We start from the raw sequence: 13,420 nt of genomic DNA on the forward strand, positions 1-13,420 counted from the left end.
TTGAACTGACACAATGGCTAAAGATTTCATCTCCTCTGAATGTAAGTGCATAAAAGACAGTAAAAATTCATAATGTCTATGATTTTTTAAAAATACTTTTTATAGACTTTTTCCTAGTCCTTTATCCGAGAAAGATACACATTTGATGTGTATCCAAAAAAAAGGTCAATACAAACAAGCAGAGTAAGAAGTATGCCCACCTTTGTATCGTTCATCTTCAGCAACCACTCTCTCAAATACAACAGTAACTACCTGCCTTACTGTAGCTGCCGCAGTGTTATTCGTAATATTATCTTTTGTGAAGTGCAATCGAAAACAAAGTACAATTGCCTAAAAGGAAAAAAAAAAAAAATCACCTTACAACAGTGTATTTTCATCTTTTAGTTAAGAGTTAAGACAACTGATTGAGGAATGCTTTCTCCCAGGTTCTCAAAAGGTTGCCTGAAAAAAAAATTAAATTTGAAGAACCAGAGTAAGATTTACAGATTACTCTAGTCAAAACCCTCTTTAGTAATCCTCCCCAAAGGTATTCTAGAAGTGGTATTAACTTAAGACATGACGATGTGCCAATAAAACCACAATCATCATACAGAAAATACAAGTAATCAACCACATAAAACAACCTGGACATTAGGATTATACAGTTAATCACAGAAAGGTCAGTCAACACCAAAGCTAAAATGCTATTGCTCTCCTATATTAAATCACAATACTTTCACAACCACGTTGCCTTGACTGTTATTATTCCTCTCTGTGGTACATATTTTAATGTGTAATTGTGCTGACTGCGACCTAAATACTATTTCCCATTGGATTTCATATTACCTCTAATACACAGTTTAATACTTACATGTTTTAAAATTAATTTTGAAATATAACATCTGTATGTATAGTGAAACCTGTATTTCTTGTTCCTTTGTCCTTATTCTGTGTTACTGAACTTGCATGAACCTCAACCACACCTGGCCACAGAGCTTACATGCTCTAAACCATACAAAATTCAGAATTTTCTTTTGCTTCTTTTTCTTCTAAATAATTTGTGCACTCTGCTCAGATGGTATCTCCACATAGTATCCCCACATACTTGAGAAGTTGTGGCAGTCTGGTAAAGTTCCTGCTGACTGGGAAACATAACAATCATTTTTAAAAAGGCAAAGGGAGGAGGCGGGGAAGAACTGGAGAACTACAGGCCAGTCAGTCTCACCTCTGTGCCTGGCAAGATCATGGAACTCTGGTAGGGCACATGGAAATAAGGAGGTGATTGGTGACAGCCAACAGGGCTTCACTAGGGGAAAATTGTGCCTGATTAATTTGGTGGCCTTCTATGATGGGTCACAGTGTTGGTGGATAAGGGAAGAGCAAATGACATCATCTACCTGGACTTGTGCAAACCATCTGACACTGTCCCAAGTAGCATCCTGGTCTCTAAATTGGAGAGACACGGGTTGAATGGATGGACCACTCCGTGGATAAGGAACTGGCTGCGTGGTTGCACTTAAGGAGTTGCGGTCAACAGCTCAAGGTCCAAGTGGAGAGCAGGGACAAGTGGTGGTCCTCAGGGGCCAGTACTGGGACCAGCACTGTTTAACATCTTTGGTGGAAACACAGACAGTGGGATTGAGTGCACCCTCAGCAAGGTTGCCAACGACACCAAGCTGAGCGGTGCTGGAGGGACACCACGCTGGAGGGAAGGGATGCCATCCACAGGGACCTTAACAGGCACGACAGTGGGCCTGTGCAAACCTCATGAAGTTCAACAAGGCCAAGTGCAAGGGCCTGCACATGGGTTGGTGCAATCCCAAGCACAAATACAGCCTGAGAGCAGCCCTGTGAAGAAGGACTTGGGGGTATTACTGGATAGAAAAATGAATATGAGCCAGCAATGTGTGTTCACAGCCCAGAAAGCCAACTGTACCCTGGGCTGCATTGAGAGAAGTGTGGCCAGCAGGTCAAGGGAGGTGATTCTCCCACTCTACTTTGCTCCTGTGAGACCCCACCTGCAGTGCTATGTACAGCACTGGGGCCTTCAACATAGAAGGACAGGGACCTGCTGGAGCAGGTCCAGAGGAGGCCACAAAGATGATCGGGGGATGGAGCACCTCCCTTATGAGGACAGGCTGAGAGAGTTGGGGTTGTTCAGCCCAGAGAAGAAAAAAAGCTCCAGGGACACCTTATAGCAGCTTTCCAGTACTGAAATGGGCCTACAGGAAAGATGGGGAAGGACAGTTTATCATGTAGGGAATGTAGGGATAGGATGAGGGGTAACAGTTTTAAACTGAAGGAGGGTAGATTCAGATTAGATATAAGGAAGAAATTCTTTACTCTGAGGGTGGTGAGACACTGGAACAGGTTGCCCAGAGAAGTTGTGTATGCCCCCTCCCTGGAAGTGTTCCAGGCCAGGTTGGATGAGGCTTTAAGCAAACTGATCTAGTGAAACATGTCTCTGCCCATGGCAGGGAGGCTGGAACTAGATGATCTTTCAGATTCCTTCCAACCCAAACCAATCTATGATTCTATAATGTTCTAGTTTGAAATTTTACAACACAATCATGCACCTCTGGACTTTCAGAATATACTGTATGGTTCTTTAGGTTAATCATAGACTGATAGATTCATTTAGGTTGGAAGAAGACCTTTAAGGTCATCAAGTCCAACCATTAACCTAGCACTGCCAACCATTACCACTAAACCATGTCCCTAAGCAACCTCTACACATCTTTTAAATACCTCCAGGGATGGTGACTCAACCATCTCTCAGGGCAGCCTGTTCCAATGCTTGACAACCCTTTCATTGAAGAAATCTTTCCTAATATCCAATGTAAACCTCCCCTGGCGCAATGTGAGGCCATTTCCTCTTATCCTATCACTTGTTATTTGGGAGAAGAGCCTGACACCCACCTTGTTACAACCTCCTTTCAGGTAGTTGTAGAGAGCAATAAGGTCTCCCCTGAGCCTCCTTTTCTCCAGGCTAAACAACCCCAGTTCCCTCAGCCACTCCTCACAAGACTGGTGCTCTAGTCCCTTCAACAGCTTTATTGCCTTTTTTTTGGACACGATCCAGCACCTCAATGTCTTTCTTGTAGTGAGGGGCCCAAAACTGAACACAGGAATCGAGGTGCGGCCTCACCAGTGCCGAGTACAGGGGTAAGATCCCTTCCCTGTCCCTGCTGGCCACGCTATTGCTGACACAAACCAGGATGCCATTGGCCTTCTTGGCCACCTGGGCACAGTACCAGCTCTTATTCAGCCAACTGCCAACCAACAATTCCAGGTTCTTTCCTGCTGGGCAGCTTTCCAGCCACTCTTCCCCATCCCTGTGGCATTGCACAGGGTGTTGTGACCCAAATGCAGGATCCAGCATTTGGCCTTGTCAAACCCCATACAGTTGGCCTCAGCCCATCAATCCAGCCTGTCCAGATTCCTCTGCAGAGCTGTCTTACCTTCAAGCAGATCAATACTCCCCACTCAACTTGGTGTTGTCTTCAAACTTACTGAGGCTGCACTCAATACTCCCATCCAGATAATGGATACAAATATTAAACAGAATTGGCCCCAATACTGAGCCCTGGGGGACATCACTGGTAACCAGCTGCCAACTGGATTTAACTCCATTCACAACTCTTTTGGCCCAGCCATCCAGCCAGTCTTTTACCCAGCATAGAGTACACCCATCCCAGCCATGAGCAGCCAGTTTCTCCATGAGAATGCTGTGGGAAACAGTGCCAAAAGCTTTACTATAGACAACATCCACAGCCTTTCTCTCATCAACTAAGTGGGTCACCTCGTCATAGAAGGAGATCAGGTTTGTCAAGCAGGACCTGCCTTTCATAAAGCCATGCTGACTGAGCCTGATCACCTGGTTGTCTTGTATATGCCATGTGCTGGGACTCAAGATGATCTGCTCCATAACCTTCCCTGACACAGAGGTCAGACTGACAGGCCTGCAGTTCCCCAGATCCTCCTTCTGGACCTTCTTGCAGATGGGCATCACATTTGCTAACTTTCAGTCAATGGTGACCTCCCCAGTTAGCCAGGACTGCTGACAGATGACTCAAAGTGGCTTGGTGAACACTTCTGCCAGCTCCCTCAGTACCCTTGGGTGGATCCCATCTGGCCCCATAGACTTGTGTGTGTCTAAGTGGTGTAGCAGGTCACTAACCATTTCCCTTGGATTATGAGTGCTACATTCTGCTCCCTACCTGTCTTTCAGCTCAGGGGGTTAGTTACCCAGAAAAAAATGGTCGTACTATTAAAGACTGAAGCAAAGAAGGCATTAAGCCTCAGCCTTTTCCTCATCCTTTGTCACTATGTTTCCCCCTGCATCTAGTAAAGGATGGAGATTTTTCCTTAGCCCTTGCTAATGTATTTACAGAAACATTTTTTATTGTATTACGGCAGTAGCCAGTTTGAGTTCTAGTTGGCCTTTGGCCCTTCCAATTTTCTCCCTGCGTAACTCACAAGATCCCTGTAATCGTCCTGAGTGGCCTGCCCATTCTTCAAAAGGTCATAAATTCTCATTTTTGTCCTGAGTTCCAGACAAACCTCTCTGTTCAGCCAGGCCAGCGGTCATCCCCACCAGCTCATCTTTCAGCACATGGGGACAACCTGTTCCTGTACCTTTAAGTTTTCCTTCTTGAAGAATGTCTAGCCTTCCCAGACTCCTTTGCCCTATAGGACTGCCTCCTAAGGGACTCTGTCTGCCCTCCAAAAGTCCAAGGTAGCAGTTCTACTGACCCACCTTCTTACTTCTCTAAGAATCAAAACCTCTATCATTCCATGATCACTAGGCCCAAGACAGCCTCCAACCATCACATCACCTACAAGCTCTTCTCATCACAACAAGGTCCAGCAGGGCACATCTTCCCTAGTTGGCTCATCCATCAACTGTGTCAAGAAACTTCTTACACACATCTTACACACACTCCAGAAACATCCTAGACTGCTTCCTCCCTGCTGTATTTCCAGTAGACATCTAGTAAGTTGAAGACCCCCATAAGAACAAGGGCTAGTGATTGTGAAACTTCTCCCAGCTGCTTATATACTATTTTGTTTTGTCTCTTCATCCTTGTTGGGTGGTCTATAACAGACTCCCACCATGATATCTGCCTTGTTGGCCTTTTGCCTGATTCTTACCCATAAACACCCAACCCTACCATCACCATCATTAAGCTCTACACAATCAAAACACTCCCTAACATACAGGGCTACTCCACTGCCTCTCCTTCCTTGCCTATCCCTTCTGAAGAGTTTATAGGCATCCACTGCACCACACCAGTTGTGCAAGTCATCCCACCATGTTTCTGTGATGGCAACTATAGCATAGGTTTCCTGCTGCATAATAGCTTCCAGCTCCTCCCATTTGCTGCCCATGCTGTGTGAATTGGTGTAGATGCATTTCAGTTGGGCTACTCATGCTGTCGTCTTTTGGGGGAAGAAGCCCTAATTCCTACATGACCATTCTCAGGCACTGAGATGGCATACCAAAGAGCCTCGCTAGCACACCGTCCCTCAAACAGTCAAGATGCCCCCATGCTTATCTCTAGTGAGCTTGGTTTTACCTCTGTCCCCCTTCAAATCTAGTTTAAAGCTCTTTCAATGAGCCCTGGTAACTCCTGTGCAAAGATACTTTTTCCCCCTTTGAGACAGGTATACCCCATCTGTTGACAGTAGGCCTGGTGTCATTTAAACCAATATATGACAAAAAAGCCCAAAATTCTGCCAGTGACACCATGCTCAGAGTCAGGTATTGATCTGCTGGCTCTTCCTGTTTCTTCTCTCATTATTCCCTGCAACTGGAAAGATAAGGCTGAACACTGCTTGTGCTCCTGATCCCTTAACCAGTCGTCCCAAGGCCCCGAAGTTTCTCTTGATTGCCTGTGAACTTCTAGTTGCAGCTTCATCACTGGCTACCTGAAAAATCATTAATGGATAATAATCTGAGGGCTGTAGTGGGATAGGAAGCTTTCTCTTCACATCTTTAACCCAGGCCCCAGGGAGGCAGCAGACCTCCCTGAGAAGTGGGTCTGGTCTGCATAGTGGGCCTTCTGTTCCCTTCAGAAGGGAGTCTCCTATGACAGTGACTCATCTTTTTTTCTTCAGGGAAGCAGTTTTGATGCGGGGCGTAGACCGACCACATCAGCAACATCTCCAAGTTAGATGAACCATCGTCCTCGTTGTTGTTTGGTTCCACTTGCAGAGCCTCATAACTATTACACAAGGGCACCTGGGAAGGTGAGGTACAGAATCATAGAATCATCTAGGTTGGAAAAGACCTTGAAGATCATCCAGTCCAACCATTAACCTAACACTGACAGTTCCCAACAACACCATATCCCTAATCTCTATGTAACTCATCTCGAACACCTCCAGGGATGAGGACTCCACCACTGCCCTGGGCAGCCCATTCCAACACCTAACAACCCGTTCTGAAAAAAAATACTTCCTAATATCCAGTCTAAACATTCCCTGGTGTAAATAGAGGCTATTCCCTCTTGTCCTATCGCTTGTTACTTAAAGAAGCTCATCCCCAGCTCTCTGCCACCTCCTTTCAGGTAGCTGTAGAGGGCGATGAGGTCTCCCCTCAGCCTCCTCTTCTCCAGACTAAACCACCCCAGTTCTCTCAGATGCTCCTCACACAACATGCGCTCCAGACCCTTCACCAGCTTTGTTGCCCTTCTTTGGACATGCTCGCGTAGTCACAGAGCAGACGTACTTGCCGTGTTGGGCAGGAACTTGTCACCATTACCCCCTATCCCTTAAGTCGCTGTGTTCAGCCAGGCAGAGAGAGGATAGGGGATCCTCCATAGCACATGTCCTGTCTGCCTGTTGGGCCTGTCTCAGGGAAGGTAGAGTGTGATTCCAGTAGCCTCTCTCTCTCTCTCTCTTGCACTCCCTGGTACTCCTTAACCTACTGACCTCTGTAGCTCTGTCACCAAGTGGCAGAGTTCCTCTCCCTAGGTGCACCTCCCACAGCTGTGCTCACTGCTGCTGTCCAGCATCAGAGCAGGGCCCACCCTGCAGCCTGGCACCTGGGTGGCAGCGAGCTCCCACCAGAGCTCTATCTGGGCAGCTGCATCAGCTGTAGTAGATGCAGAATTTAGAGAGGCCACAGCTTTCTGCAGGGGGGATACCGTTGCTCCCTGGTCGAGCTGGCAGAAGTTTAGTGCCTTTCCCACATGCCCTGCTGTGCAAAGTGCCATGCTGCATCCTTGCTGATGAGCCACACCCTGCTCACTAGCACTCTCTAAAGGGCTTTTTTTATGTGTTTGGGGGGCTTGGCTGTTGTTGTTCTTGGCCCTGTCCAGGTCTCATCAGCCACTGTGGCATGAACTGCAGGCTCCTGGCAGCTCTCTCAGATCCCCTGAGGTTCCCCAGAAACCCCTGTGTACCACACTGGAATGCTCCACTGTGGGCCATGCCAGCACTGGAGCTGCTCAGCTCAGTGACTCAAATAATCTCATAGCAGTGCCTGTATTAAGGGGCTTTTCAAGATGGTTTACCAGTAATTTTCTTAATTTAAATCAGTCAAGCTAAAACATGAATATGCAATATATGTCTGGCTCAAACTGATTTTCTCCAAGAACTTTTCAACATAAAAAAAAAAAAAAAAAAGAACGTTCAGATATTTCTCAAAAGAATCTTGGGGGGAAAAAAACCAAACAAACCACTCCACCATTTTACTCACACCAAGTAATGGTTCTTTTGGTTAACTGAGAAACTAATAATTTCAGGACCTGAATAACACCAAGAAATTTTACAAGGTATTTCTGTGTTGGGAATGTTTTTTTCTCACCCCTGTCAGAGTCTGCCCAGATTTGACTGTATATTTCTAGACATACCAGATTTTAACACACAGTAAGGAAATTGTTAGAAGTACAGGAATTAGATTCTCCAATAACTGTATTATGTGAGCATGCTTCTGGACAAGGACACAAGACAAGAGGAAGACAGGCTGGTAAAGACCTTTCCTATTTATTTGACACTGCCGCGCCCACATTTTTCTGTGGTTGGGGTCCAAAAGGAGAGAGATTCTAGACATTACAAGAGATGAACAAATTAAGGATGTTGAAAAATGTGTTTCACCAAAAAAGTGAAATAGGACGCAGATACCAAGAACCTAAGAATAAAAGGGAAAGAGAGAGAGAGAGGGTATATGGAGGCAGGGGAAGAAGAGTAAATGAGGGAAGTGATGAGAGGCAGATATATGATATGCAGAAGGGAAAGGTACAGTGGACTTAAACAGCAACTGTCATCTTCTAGAGCCTAGACTCAGACTTAAAACGACAACACTGCAGGTTGTTAAAGAACATCTGCTACCCAGTTAATGACTGACAATCTTACTTTCTAAAGTATTTCCATTTTCTTTAAAAATCATGCTTCTGCCCAAGAACATAGCACCTCATTTAGAAAATAAGCGTTCTTTAGAACAGAAGAAACAATATAGTGCTGAAGAGTCTTTGGCATAATTTGACTACTCACGTAAAAAAAAAAAAAAAAAAAAAAGAACCTACTGACAAACCATTCAACCAAGTTACTATTCTGTCATTCACAGGTTTTATAAATTTTCCATTATCTTCCTGCCTTCAGCCGGTCTTTTTAACTTAGCTTGTTTTCCTTTTCTGTTTTTCTTTCCCCTGGTTAAGGAGATTAATAAGAATTTTAATATCCACAAATTTAATCAGGTAGAAAGTTATTTCATTAAAACTAGAAGCAAAGAAAAACTGAAAACCTTCCATCAGAACAGAATGCCTTCAAAAATATTCTTCAATTTGTTCTCTCAGAAAAAAAAAAAAAATTACTCTGATATTAAACTAATACACTGAAGGCAGAGCATAACAAAGACAGCAATTTAGAACGATTTGTTTAAAAACAAAAATTTGTTTTAAAGCTAAAGAGAAAAATTATAAAATGTAATCTAGAAGAGGAACTTTAAACAGAACTTCACACTTCACAGATGGATAAACAACGTTGCACCTTCAAAGGGAAGTATCTAGTAATTTAAGATTAAAGTGGATTGGAATCCTTATATTTAGTCTTAGTTGAAACATAATATCCAAAATAGTACATGTTTAAAATTATGCAATAGAATTATTTCAGTTCTGAATGAAAGAGCAATAAATGGACTGCTTCCAAAAGAGATCTAAGTCAGGGTGGCAAGCAGCTTCTTCTAATATTTGCTTTTATTAGTGAGAGATTACACTGCACTATGCGCTCTGATTTCAGTTTGAAAACATATATACAACAAATTTAGCAGATGAGAAGGATAGGCATCAGTTTATTTAAACTCCCGATTAAGTCAGAAATGTATTATTGTGCAGGTGCCCTTGCAGAACTCCTTCGCTGCTCTGCAGACTGAAGAAGAAAAAACCCGTCACATCATGAGAGACTCTGGAGCTGCGTATGGCAGCCTGGTCTGCTCCCTGTATAAAAACCAGTGCAACTAAGAAAAGGCGACAGGTGACAGCAGTAGGCGACTCTTCCAAGAGGTAGAGAAGCACCCATCTGCCAACCCAATGCACTCTAGAGAGGGGTATGGCTTACTGGGGGCTTGTATCAGGGATGTCACCAAGAGACTACCAAGCCTCCAACAGTCCACTGACCACTGTTCCACATGAGCACCACTGATACAGCCAGGAGCAGTCAAAGGAGTATCAAGGACTACAGAACCCTGGCAGCAGTGGTAAGGGACTCTGGAGTGCAGGTAGGGGTTTTTTTTCCATCAATCTTCCCAGTCAAAGGAAAGGCGTTTGAAAGGGCCATTCAAATCTATCAAATCAACAACTGGTTATAGGACTGCTGCCACAGTCAGGGGTTTGGCTACTTAGACCACAGGCTTTGAGAAACCTGGTCTAACTGGAGAAGATGGGTCCATCTGTCAGAGAAGACAAACAGCATCTTCAGCCACAGGCTCACAACGCTGGTGAAGGGGGCTTTAAACTGAAGTTGTTGCCAGGGAAGGGGAACCTCAATTCATCCCACCTCTACGAGTTTGATGACAGTGCCAGCAATAAATGACCAGACCCTGGGGAGGGAATCACAGGTATGCAGGAGAGCACCTGAAGAGCAGCACAAAGGAGTTCCAGCCAGTAAATCAGCTTCATCAGGGGCCCAACTTAAATGCCTCTATGTAAACACATGTAGTATGGGGAATAAACAAGAAGAGTTAGAGACATGCACATGCCTGCAGGGCTATGAACTTACTGGCATCACAGAGATGTGTGGGATGACTCCTATGACTGGAGGGTTGGAATGGAAGGATACAGGCTCTTTAGGAAGGATGGGCAGGGGAGACAAGGTGGGGAGTGTCACCATCTATGTCAGTGACCAGCTGGAGTGCATGGAGCTCTGCCTGGGGATGGATGAGGAGCTGACCCAGAGCTTACACGTCAGGATTAAAAGGAAGTCAGGGACAGGAGATGTTATAGTGGCCACCTGACCAGGAAGACTAAGCAGATGAGGCCCTCTATAGACAGATAGAAGTAGCCTCATGTTCACAATCCCTGGTCTTCATGGAGGACTTCAACCACCCTGGTATCTGTTGCAGGGACAACACAGAAGGGCATAAGCAATCCCAGAGGTTCCTGAAATGTGTCAATGATAACTTCCATCTCCAAGTGATAGAGAAGACAATGAGGAGAGGTGCTATGCTGGACCTTGTTCTCACCAACAAGGAGGGGCTGGTGGGGAATGTGAAGCTCAAGGGCAGCCTTGGCTCCAGTGACCATGAAATGGTGGAGTCCAAGATCCTTAGGGCAGCAAGAAGTACACACAACAAGCTTGCTGCCCTGAACTTCAGGAGAGCAGACTTTGGCCTCTTCAGGGATCTGCTTGGCAGAGTAGCACAGGATAAAGTCCTGCATGAAAGAGGGGCCCAAGAAAGCTGGTTAATGTTTAAGAATCACCTCCTCCAAGCTCACGAGTGATGCATCTCAACAAAAAGGAAAGCAGGTAAGAACACCAGGAGGCCTGCATGGATGAACAAGTTGTTCCTCAACGAGCTGAAACACACAAAAAACCCCTATAGAGGGTGGAAGCAAGGACAGGTAGCCTGGGAGGAAGACAGAGAAGCTGTCTGAGCAGCCAGGGATCAGGTTAGGAAGGCCAAAGCCCTGACAAAATTAGATCTGGTCAGAGATGTCAAGAACAACAGGAAAAGCTTCTATAGGTACATCAGCGATATAAGGAAGACTATGGAAAATGTGGGCCCTCTCTGGAAGGAAACAGGAGACCTGGCTAGCCAGGATATGGAGAAGGCTGAGGTACTCAATGAATTTTTTGACTTGTTCTTCAGAAGTAAGGGCTCCAGCCACACTGCCCAAGATGCAGAAGGCAAAGGCAAAATTGAAGAACTGCCCACTGTAGGAGAAGAACAGGTTCGAGACCATCTAAGGAACCTGAAGGTGCACAAGTCCATGGGACCAGATTAGAAGCATCTATGGGTCCTGAAGGAACTGGTAGATGAAGTGACTAAGCCACTATGCATCATATTTGAGAAGTTGTGGCAGTCTGGTGAAGTTCCCACTGACTGGAAAAGGGGAAACATAACCTCCATTTTTAAAAAGGCGAAAAAGAAAGACCGGGGGGACTACAGGCCAGTCAGTCTCATCTTTGTGTCCAGCAAAATCATGGAGCAGATCCTCCTGGAACTCTGCTAGGGCACATGGAAATAAGGAGGTGATTGGTGACAGTCAACAGGGCTTCACTAGGGGAAAATTGTGCCTGATTAATTTGGTGGCCTTCTATGATGGGTCACAGTGTTGGTGGATAAGGGAAGAGCAAATGACATCATCTACCTGGACTTGTGCAAACCATCTGACACTGTCCCAAGTAACATCCTGGTCTCTAAATTGGAGAGACACGGGTTGAATGGATGGACCACTCCGTGGATAAGGAACTGGCTGCGTGGTTGCACTTAAGGAGTTGCGGTCAACAGCTCAAGGTCCAAGTGGAGAGCAGGGACAAGTGGTGGTCCTCAGGGGCCAGTACTGGGACCAGCACTGTTTAACATCTTTGGTGGCAACACAGACAGTGGGATTGAGTGCACTCTCAGCAAGGTTGCCAACGACACCAAGCTGAGCGGTGCTGGAGGGACACCACGCTGGAGGGAAGGGATGCCATCCACAGGGACCTTAACAGGCACGACAGTGGGCCTGTGCAAACCTCATGAAGTTCAACAAGGCCAAGTGCAAGGACCTGCACATGGGTTGGTGCAATCCCAAGCACAAATACAGGCTGGGCAAAGAGTGGATTGAATGCAAGCCCTGTGGAGGAGGACTTGGGGGTATTACTGGATGGAAAAATGAATATGAGCCAGCAATGTGTGTTCACAGCCCAGAAAGCCAACTGTACCCTGGGCTGCATTGAGAGAAGTGTGGCCAGCAGGTCAAGGGAGGTGATTCTCCCATTCTACTTTGCTTCTGTGAGACCCCACCTGCACTACTGTGTCCAGCACTGGGGCCCCCAACATATTATAAGAAGGACAGGGACCTGCTGGAGCGGGTCCAGAGGAGGCCACAAAGATGATCAGGGGGATGGAGCACCTCCCTTATGAGGACAGGCTGAGAGAGTTGGGGTTGTTCAGCCCAGAGAAGAAAAGTGTTCAAGGCCAGGTTGGACAGGGCTTTGAGCAACTGGTCTAATGAAAGGTGTCTCTGCCCACAGCAGGGGGATGGGATCTAGATGATCTTTAACTTCCAACCGAAACCATTCTATGACTCTATCAATTAAAAAACAGATTGGAAAGGAAGTTAAAAAAAAAATTCCCATTTTTCAGAGTGTACATTTGGTACACAATAGAATCAAGGAGGCGGCTCCCTCCTCTTCCATTATTTCCAGTTGCTTCATATGTAAAATTTCTCCGTTTTTTCCTCTTGTAAGTACTGTAGTTGGCACTAACAAATTCTTACCTTGGACAGCGCTTCATCATGCACAACTGTATTGGTTGTTAAAAGTACAAGAACTGTCTGGAGCAATTTAAGTTCTTCAAGACTATTTTCCATCAGCTGCCAAAGCATATTAATAATGTTTCCTGCTGCAGCCTACAAAGAAATATTTTTTTGACAATTGAGATGTTTACATACTGGTATATCATGTGTATACATGTAAGAATAACATTATCATAAATGCATGTCATAACTGAATTTGCCTGTTTCTCTACACCATAGGACTACATTGAGAACATGTCATTGTCCCAAGCTTCCCAAAATATTTTTAGAATGGACAGGAAAAATCTCTTAATGTGGACTCCAAATTAAAGAGTGCAGTTCATCTTCTACTTGGAAATACAGAAGAGACCATACAAAGACATTTTACCATCAAAATTAATTCATATCACGGAAATAACAGTATAATTTTACACTATGCAAGCAGAACTGAAGGTATATTTTAACAGCATTATTTTCACCAGCTTCTTAACACCCTA

General features: G+C 45.2%; 1 protein-coding gene across 4 annotated transcripts in view; it reads right to left on the reverse strand.

The window, feature by feature from the left end:
- MON2 (MON2 homolog, regulator of endosome-to-Golgi trafficking) overlaps window positions 1-13,420 on the reverse strand; it is an 83,682-nt gene that overhangs the window by 49,562 nt on the left and 20,700 nt on the right. For all 4 annotated transcript variants that reach the window (XM_074902973.1, XM_074902972.1, XM_074902971.1 and 1 more), the window contains exons 4-5: window positions 12,906-13,037; window positions 201-330 (exon numbers count right to left, since the gene is read on the reverse strand). In XM_074902973.1, coding sequence (XP_074759074.1) covers window positions 201-330; window positions 12,906-13,037 — 262 coding nt within the window. The remainder of the gene's footprint in view (window positions 1-200; window positions 331-12,905; window positions 13,038-13,420) is intronic.

Source organism: Athene noctua, chromosome 3, assembly GCF_965140245.1.
Source record: "Athene noctua chromosome 3, bAthNoc1.hap1.1, whole genome shotgun sequence".
NCBI classification, from domain to species: domain Eukaryota; kingdom Metazoa; phylum Chordata; class Aves; order Strigiformes; family Strigidae; genus Athene; species Athene noctua.